A 9,287-nucleotide genomic window follows, 5' to 3' on the forward strand; every position below is an offset into this window, starting at 1 on the left:
ATCTTTCTTGTTGACATGTGACCAGTGATATACGGTCAGTTGATCATGTGACCTTATGATCGATATTGTTGTCAGAAGAAATTTTGCATTGAAATCATCACCATTGTGTTGGAAATGTCCGAACTAAGAAAATGAGTGGTCAAATAATGAGTTTTTATTCAAAAACGAAGAAGTTATTGCGATTTTTAATTGTAACAACATTACTGTGTCACTGATTACGTCATTATATAAGTGACGTCATTACGAATATGACGTCATTAAAACAGTTGTCGCACACTTATTTTTGTAAAATAAATTGCCAAATATCGGAAAATGAAGTAATGACAAGATAAATAGAATAATAGGTTAGTGCCTAAGATGGAGAAAGTTTATCTGGCTCGGCTCCAGACGTTATCAGGTTCGCCTTCGGCTCACCCGATAACCTCCTCCACCTCACCAGATAAAATTTCTCATCTATAGCACTAACCTGTTATTCTCTATGTATTTACTAGTAAGGTCAGTGTAGATATTAACATACTAAAACTTGGCCATGTTACTTTGTTAGATGGGAAAACAACAGTAAGTTGCTATTAAAGTTTCATAGATATCACATAAAGTGTGCCTGCACTTGTTCCTTGCCTTTCTATGTTGGTTGACTGCTTGTTGAGTTGTAAGCACATGTATTTTAGATACACATTGGTGCCATCACAAGACAGCTGTTTGTGCATGTGCAACAGAGGCAGAACCGCTGGTTCATTTTGAAAGCAGTCATTGTTAACATTCAATACTTACAATTTTGACAAGGTTTTCAGTTGTTGTAGTGTTCGAATGTTCCTGTCCTAGATTAAACTGTGTTGAGCGATAAAATGTTTACTGTAAATTCATTAATATTCATGGGGGACTAATTTTCGTGGATTTCATGGTTGAGTCAATCCACATAATCCCAAGGAACAAGTAAAATTCCCATTAATTTTATCTTCAAAAGTTCAAATCCACAAATTCATATCCCCACAAAATTGCCATTTTGACCAAAACCACGAAATTTCATGTCCACGAAATTAAATGATTTTACAGTAAATGATTTAATTACGAAGTGCCGATGTTATTTCTGTGTTGTTGTGGAAGTTAAAAATGTTAACTTATTTCCCTATTTTACAGATGCATTTGATAGAGAGTATAAGATGGCGTTTTCTCGTTTATCACCTGGTGAATTGAAAAGACTCCAGCGGGACGATAAACCACGATCTCCTGCTGTCCAATGTTGTCGCCGTGTCTTTTTAGAGTTACAGTTAATAAAAATTTCGGGTCAGTGACACTGGGAACAGTTAATGGTTTTACGGAAATGATAAAATGGTGACGTACACTCCCAGGAGCTGTATACATAATGGACAAAGATGGATAATGGTTTGGAAAGTGACCAGTTGTATTATAGCTGTACATTAATAGCATTTGATATAAGGAAAATCACTCAGGAGTACAGTTATTTGTTATTTAAACAATCGTGTTAGTGTGCTGTGCCAGGATATTTCTATATATATCTTGTATATGAAAATGCAATGCTGGGGGGCGAAATAGATTGAGGTATATTACTAGTGGGCAAGACTTCTTTTTTTTTTTTTTTAATATAATTGGGTACAAGAAAGTTTTATTGGAATATTTATAACAGAATAACAGAGATATATTTATATTTGACTAGTTGTTTCGTTGGCATACATGCTTTGCTTTAATTTTGCATGAATTTGTGTGAGGTATTTAAGTACTCTAGTAAATTTAAGATTGCTTGAGAAAAAGGGTAATGGATTGTGGCTGATGTGAAGCAAGGATGTGTGATACATTAATTCATTGGTATAAATCCATTATTTTAATGATCTCATTTAATGTATCTGTGTTAGGAAGTTCCATGTTCTAGTATATAGACTTTGGATAATTTGATTTAGCTTGGTCTTGCTGTCATTTATAGTTTCCGTTCAGATTCTGGCGTAATTTAGTAAAACTGTAAAAATTATAATATAATGTAAATAAAATTGAAGTGATTACAACTATAGATTATATGAGTGACCTTAATTATCATGAACAAAGAGAGTTTTCGTTTTCTGCATTTAAGATTTTGAGAAAGGAGGTGTGATAGTAGAAATAGAACAGTGACCCCAGTGTGTGATGACTGGCTATTTTGTAGCTATAAATTTGTGTTTGCAATTTGTGTACATATTCTGTTTTTATTCATGTGTATATATTTATACATTAAACAAATTGTTGTGTTAAAGACTGTATATGTGCAATATTACTTAACAGTGTTGAAGTAAATAGCTTGTTTTGAAAATAGTTCATTGTGTAGAGATTTCCATATTTTTTGTTAACTACATAATTGTAGTTTCTTTGTAGTTCTTGTTATTTTTAGAAGGAAAAGTAACAAAAACCGTGTAAGAATTACCTTTGTTTACAATGTTTATTGCTCTTACAACCTTACGCTCTTTAACCTTTAGCCTGCTGAGGGCAAGTGATTCTGCCTTTGCGACCAGTGCAGACCAAGATCAGCTGGCACGTCCATGCAGGCTGATCATGGCCGCTCTTTTCGCTATTCACTCAATAAATTTTCAATGAACACCCCTTTAAATGGGAAGTGGTACTGCCCAAATTGAATGGTAGACCAGTCAATTTTTTTAATTTAGCAGGGTGAAGGTTAATATGCTGACTACTTTACATTCCATTACATAAAATTCAGTGCTTGTTTATCGCTATATTGTTTTTCAGACATAGAAGGTTAAGTTTTCATAGGAAAACTCACTTCATGTTTCATCTATGTTTAAATTTCACAGCAGATCAAATAAGATTCCTTCTTCATTATATAAAAGACATCGTCTTCGTTATAAGGTCGAAAATCTTTCACTGGGTGAACACCAGATGCAGTTTTTTTACTTATTTAAATATGAAGGGATGTATACATGGACAGAGGTATGAAGTTTAACTTTGATCAGAGTCAGGACATTTCATAAGTATCAGTGTTTGTTGTTGATGTCCCAGTGTTTTATACTTGAAATAGATCATCTGCACATAATCCCTTGTTAGATATCAGCTAAACTCAGCAAAAACATGACATAAATGTTACCGTAACTTATTGATTCAAGGTGGAATGAACTATTTCTGTACAATTTCAGTATGCTTAAATTGAGCGATACTTAGGTACCTACGTATCTAGAGTCTAGAAAATTTGCATGGAAATAACAGAGACACTGATGTCAAGTTTATTCAACAGTATCTAAATAAACTGTTTAAATTGTTAAAAGTAATATAAACTAAACATGTAGGTGCATTTTAGTTCTATCACAAATATATGACATCAGGGTTTCAAAAATCTGCAAATTTATTGGTAGCTCATTGGGCTACCAAAATTTTAATCTGGTAGCCCGAACGTTTAAGTGTATTTGGCAATGGTCATTTCGGTTTATTTACTATGTGCTTCTATACTACATTGGATGGAATGAATAAATTATTAGAGTTTCATCATTTTAGCCTTACGCACATTGTTATAAATTTTGTTCTCTTAAATAGCAGTTATCATTACTCCTTTTGCTCATTTTAAAAGATAAAACTACATGTTTTTAAACTGAAATATTATCAGGAGTACTCCTGATAGTTATTGCAACATGGCAATAAAAAAGGAATGCAAATCACTTTTTATAAACTTGCAAATTCCTTAGAACTTACTAACTTAGAGCTGTATGAATTGTAATTTATCTCAAAATTATTTAAAGTTGATCCTGTCTGATTCTAAACATCTGCCTGGTTTAATAAACAGACTAGAACTGCGTATATAGTGTCTCTGTTTCTTGACACCGTATATGAATTCACTTATCTGAATTTATGTTTGTCCAAATTTCTGTATACTTTCTGATATTTTGCAAAATCATGGTCGATTTTTTTCATGTTAGGCAAGTATTTAAATTGGAAAGCATAAACAATCAGTGTAGGCAACTAAAATGCCTCAAAATCAAACATCTGTTCTGATCACTCGATAAATATTAAGGTCAGCGAAACCGAAAGTACACTTTGGCAGGTGGCGCTAAAATGACATAATTTTAAGACTGGTTTGCATATTGTTTTAAACAATACCGATCAGCGTCTTTGATGTTACTGAATCAGTCTAAAATCAATCTTGCACATGTTTTTGTAAACAATTGCCTGCGGGTATGATTAAACGGTTAATTGTTTGCCGATTGTGACAGTAGGTGTTAAGATAAGCCTCGGGCATGTATTTCTTGATAAACAAGGGGTTTATAGACAACCGTTACTATCAAAATTATATTTGAAGACTAAATTATTGATTTCCGGGCTACTCGATACGGAGTTTCAAGGTAGCCCGCCGGGCACGCTCTGAAAAAATTTAGTAGCCCGACAGAATTTTCTGGTAGCCCCCGGGCTACGGACATGGGATTTCTGAAACCCTGGACATCATCTATCCCACAATCAATTAAATACATTATTTCAAATATTTTGAATCACTTCAAAAATAGAAAAGTTACGTCATAGTTATCGTGTTGTTTGACTGTATCATTGGAGATTTGACCGTGATTTCATCACCCTGACTTCAGACATCCATGACAGGGCTCTGTAAAGTAGACTCCATGCTGCACATTCAGATTGAACTTCAGAACTTAATTTTCACCCCCTCCCCCCACAACCCTTGGTGTTTAAAGATTTATTAATTTGCTATCACACATTAATTCAGTTTTGTTTAGCTTATTGTAAAAACCTCTGCTACCCTGCTTTGCCTTCATATGAATCATTTCTTGCCTATTTTCTAAGTTTTCTTAATTCTACCCAAAAAATTTTTTTTATTAAGTGAGATGCTAATAAATTTCAGCAGAGAGTTGAATTAAGAAAATATTATAAGCAATTTTTACTCTTAACACTTCAAAGAGGCATTGTCATTAATTTTATCATGTATGTCGCTAACATGGTTAACAGATAAATGTAAAAATTAAGAAGCGATGTAGATCATAGACTTCATACCAAAGATTAAAATGAGTTGTTTTACAATTCAAGATACTTTGTGTTGTAGCTAGGTACACAAAATGACAACAGTTAAAGTTATTTTATTTATATTGTAGCCAGGCACAACAGTTCAAGAGATTTTGTAATTGTGTTATAGCCAGGCACACAAAATGACAATAGTTAAGATATTTTGTAATGTGTTGTAGCTAGGCATACAGAATGACAACAGTTATGGTTATTTTTGTGTGTTGAAGCTAGGAACAAAGATTGACAATAGTTAAAGACATTTTATAATGTGAAGCTAGGAACACGGATTGACAAATAGTTAAAGACATTTTATAATGTGTTGTTGCTAGGCACACAGAATGACAAGATGAATCTAATAATGATATCATATATGGCCTAATGCCAGACTGAGATTTTCCCATGTGCACTGTAAAATTACTCGTATATCACCTAGCATGCAAAAAAATGTAATTTTACAGTTTGTTTATCAATTTGGTTATAAAGTTGCATACTTGCATAAACTGTCCATTTGTATGTGCAGTTAAGGGCATTAGGTGTTGGGTGAATTATTAAATAGATTAATACATCACAAAAGTGTTCATTTAATTACGAGGGCCTAATATACATCACATGCTCACCATTGTTTTATGCTTAGCCAGTTACATATATGGCAGTTGTTTATTTCCTTTGCTTTTGCTAACAAATCATATTGTATGTACATACCATGTAATCTTTCTGTAATGACACGGTATATGTTTTATGAGTTCTGCGAGGACTAAGTGGTGGAATTTCTACTGGTTATGGCTGTTAATCAACATATTGTCAGAAAATAAAAATTTATTGATTTTATTTTCTAAAGCTGTTCATTTGAACATAAGGTGAACCAAACCTTGCACTTAAATTTGTGCTGAGCCTTGTTAAAAGAAAGATATATGAGCCGTGCCATGGGAAAACCAACATAGTGGGTTAGCGACCAGCATGGATCCAGACCAGCCTGCGCATCCGTGCAGTCTGGTCAGGATCCATGCTGTTCGCTAACGGTTTCTCCAATTTCAATAGGCTTTAAAAGCGAACAGCATGGATCCTGACCAGACTGCACGGATGCGCAGGCTGGTCTGGATCCATGCTGGTCGCAAACCCACTATGTTGGTTTTCCCAAGGCACGGCTCATATGTGAAATACATGCTCAGCAAGCTTTCAGACTTGTTAAACAAATACAATGACATTGCAGTAACTTGAGTGATTATTTCTGTATATTATTCAACAAGCTTGGATAATGAGAGACTATTTTCTAGATTATTAAAACTGGAGATCTGGTGCTAGGATTTGTCCTTATAGAAAACAGGGTATGCCTCCAATGAACTGAATATCCCTTACTGAAATGGTAAAATAATTTTACGTTTAACATTAAACAAGGAAGAACTATGTTAACTTCACATAATGATTTGTGTATTGAGTTGTATATCTAAATATAGTCTAATTATTTTCATAGAGTTTCTCTCTTACTAGCAATAACTAAAAATTAAATGTATTTTCAATTTTTGATCATGAAGCATATATGTTATGTAATATTAAATTTAAATAGAAGTTTAAAAATGAAGATTTCAAAAATAATTATATTTTTGGCTCTGTACAACATATGTAACTTAATACATATGTGTGGCGGAGATTGTTGACATGTGTTAGTGGACAGAGTCTGGTATCAGATTTTCAACTGTGTGCAGTTATTAAGGGAAGCTTGTTTCACCATTATATTCTGCTATGATAAGAAATAAAGATTTTAAAAATGAACTTGTACTTAATTCTTTTTCTTTTACTTTATTACTCATGACAGCATGACAAGTAACTTGCCTTAGGTGGTGTAATTTTACATTTGTGGTATAGTTTATATCTGGCTTGTAGGTTCACAGCCAGTAATATTGGTGCAGTTTTGATACTTAATAAAAGCTGCAGAATCTTTTGGAAGCATTGAATGCAAGAAGAAAAAGAGGAGACTTGGCTTAATCGAGTGTTCATGAGAGGTAATAGTGCAACGCACCTTATGCCCTAAGCACCACTTAGGAACTGACATGATGTGTGCTGGAATACGGAAAAGAACGTATCTTTAAAAAACAATGCAAGGTATTTAGGTATTGTCAGCCCAAAACAGGCTTCTGTAGTACTTGCTTTGTGAACATGGCAATCAAAAGGATGAATGTGGGAAATACCTGGTTTTCTGTGTTGGACTGATGTTATGTGCAAGTGGAAAGATGAATGTGAGAAACACAGTTTTCTGTGTTGGACTGCTGTTGATGCCACTACAAACGAGCTGTAGGAGGACAGCAACGCTCTACTATTCAACAGCCTTGTCAATTGAATGAATACAAAAGTCGAAAAAGAGGCATAATTTTTTTAAAATGGGATACAGGGTTATGGAACCTGCACAGTGCTTATTGGATCATGACAGTGGACAAGTGTGTGAAGTTTCAATCCATTCCCATTAGTGGGTACTGAGATACCAGCTAACATACAAGAATTTAACCAAAAAACTGCTAAGTTGAAAAAGGGGCATAATTTTGTGAAAATGCAGAGTTATTGAACCTTTGCACTGCATGTAATATCATGACAGTGAACAAGCGTGTGAAGTTTCAATCCTTTCCCATTAGTGGTTACTGAGATACCAGCTTATATACAAAACCTTAACCAAAATTTCTATGTCAAAAACGGGGAATAATTTTGTAAAAAAGCAAAATAAAGTTATGGAACCTGTGCAATTTAAGTCAGTTTATCACAGTAAAAAAGTGTGTAAAGTTTCAAACCATTCCCACAAGTGGTTACATACAAAAACTTAACGAAATTGGGATGTGGACACCAACATGGGTGAATCCAATAGCTCTACTATTCTTTGAATAGTCAAGCTAAAAATGAACTTACTGTGAGAAACGCCATGTTTTCTGTGTGGGGCTTATGTTGCAGCTAGTCCTAAAGTGTGTTTCGAGAAATGCAATGTTTTCTGTGTTGGCTGTAGGTTCCAGTCTGCTGGTGCCAGTCTAAATGTGGAATACAGTATTTTGTTTATTGAATTAGAGTCGGATATGCCTATCCTGCAGTTGTACGTAGTACGAATTAATAGGAGTAATGCAACTATACCATGATAATGTTCATACGGTAAAAACTATTGGGATAAAATAGGAGGGCAAAGATCAAAACTTTCTTTACAATCATACAATCATAAACCAAAGTAACAAGAGCTTGTCGAACACGAAATGCCCCCCTTGATGCATTCAGTAACTGCACAAGGAACAGAAATTATTTGCTCACTGTGAACGGAAGTTCTACTGTTCTGGTTCAATGTGACCTTGATCTTTGACCTAAAAACCTCAAAATCAACAGGGGTCATCTGCTGGTCATGGTCAACCTCCCTATCAGTTTTCGTGATCCTAGGTCCAAGCATTCTCAAGGTATCATCTGGAAAGGGTTTAACTGTTCCGGGTCAATGCGACCTTGACTTTTGGCCTACTGGCCTCAAAATCTATAGGGGTCATCTACTGGTCATGACCAACCTCCCTATCAAGTTTCATGATCCTAGGCCCAAGCGTTCTCAAGTAATTGTCTGGAAACGGTTTAAATGTTCCGGGTCACTGTGACCTTGACCCTTGACCTACTGACCTAAAAATCAATAAGGGTCATCTGCTGGTCATGATGAACTTCCCTATCATCTTTCATGACCCTTTGCCCAAGCGTTCTCAAGTTATCGTCCAGAAACAGTTTAAATGTTCCTGGCCAATGTGACCTTGAACTTTGGCCTACTGACCTCAAAATCTATAGAGGTCATCTACTGGTCATGACCAACCTCCCTATCAAATTTCCTGATCCTAGTCCCAAGCGTTCTTGATTTAACACCCCGAAACCGTTTTACTGTTCCGGATCACTGTGACCTTGACCTTTGACCTACTGATCTCAAAATCTATAGTGGTCATCACTAGCACTCTCTATTAACTTTCATGATCCTAGGCCTAAGTGTTCTTTAGTTATCATCCGGAAAGCGTTTAACTGTTCCGGGTCACTGATCTCAAAATCAATAGGAGTCATCTGCTGGTGATAACCAACCTTCCTATCAACTTTCATGATCCTAGGCCCAAGCATTCTCGAGTTATCATCCGGAAACGGATTGGTCTACATACCGACCGACTGACAGACAGACATCTACAAAACAATATACCCCTCCTTCTTCAAAGGGGACATAAAAATCAACCTGTAGATCCTCATTACACACCTAAATCTAACATACTGCATTGTAAAAAGTGTGGAAAGGAAATAACATTCCAAGA

General features: G+C 35.1%; 1 protein-coding gene across 6 annotated transcripts in view; it reads left to right on the plus strand.

Moving 5' to 3' along the window:
* LOC123565370 (C-myc promoter-binding protein-like) overlaps positions 1-6,768 on the plus strand; it is a 61,358-nt gene extending 54,590 nt beyond the window's left edge. For all 6 annotated transcript variants that reach the window (XM_053549890.1, XM_053549894.1, XM_053549895.1 and 3 more), the window contains one exon: positions 1,138-6,768. In XM_053549890.1, coding sequence (XP_053405865.1) covers positions 1,138-1,292 — 155 coding nt within the window. In that variant the 3' untranslated portion in view covers positions 1,293-6,768. The remainder of the gene's footprint in view (positions 1-1,137) is intronic.
* Positions 6,769-9,287: the final 2,519 nt, after the last annotated feature.

This window comes from Mercenaria mercenaria, chromosome 8, assembly GCF_021730395.1.
Source record: "Mercenaria mercenaria strain notata chromosome 8, MADL_Memer_1, whole genome shotgun sequence".
Lineage (NCBI taxonomy): Eukaryota > Metazoa > Mollusca > Bivalvia > Venerida > Veneridae > Mercenaria > Mercenaria mercenaria.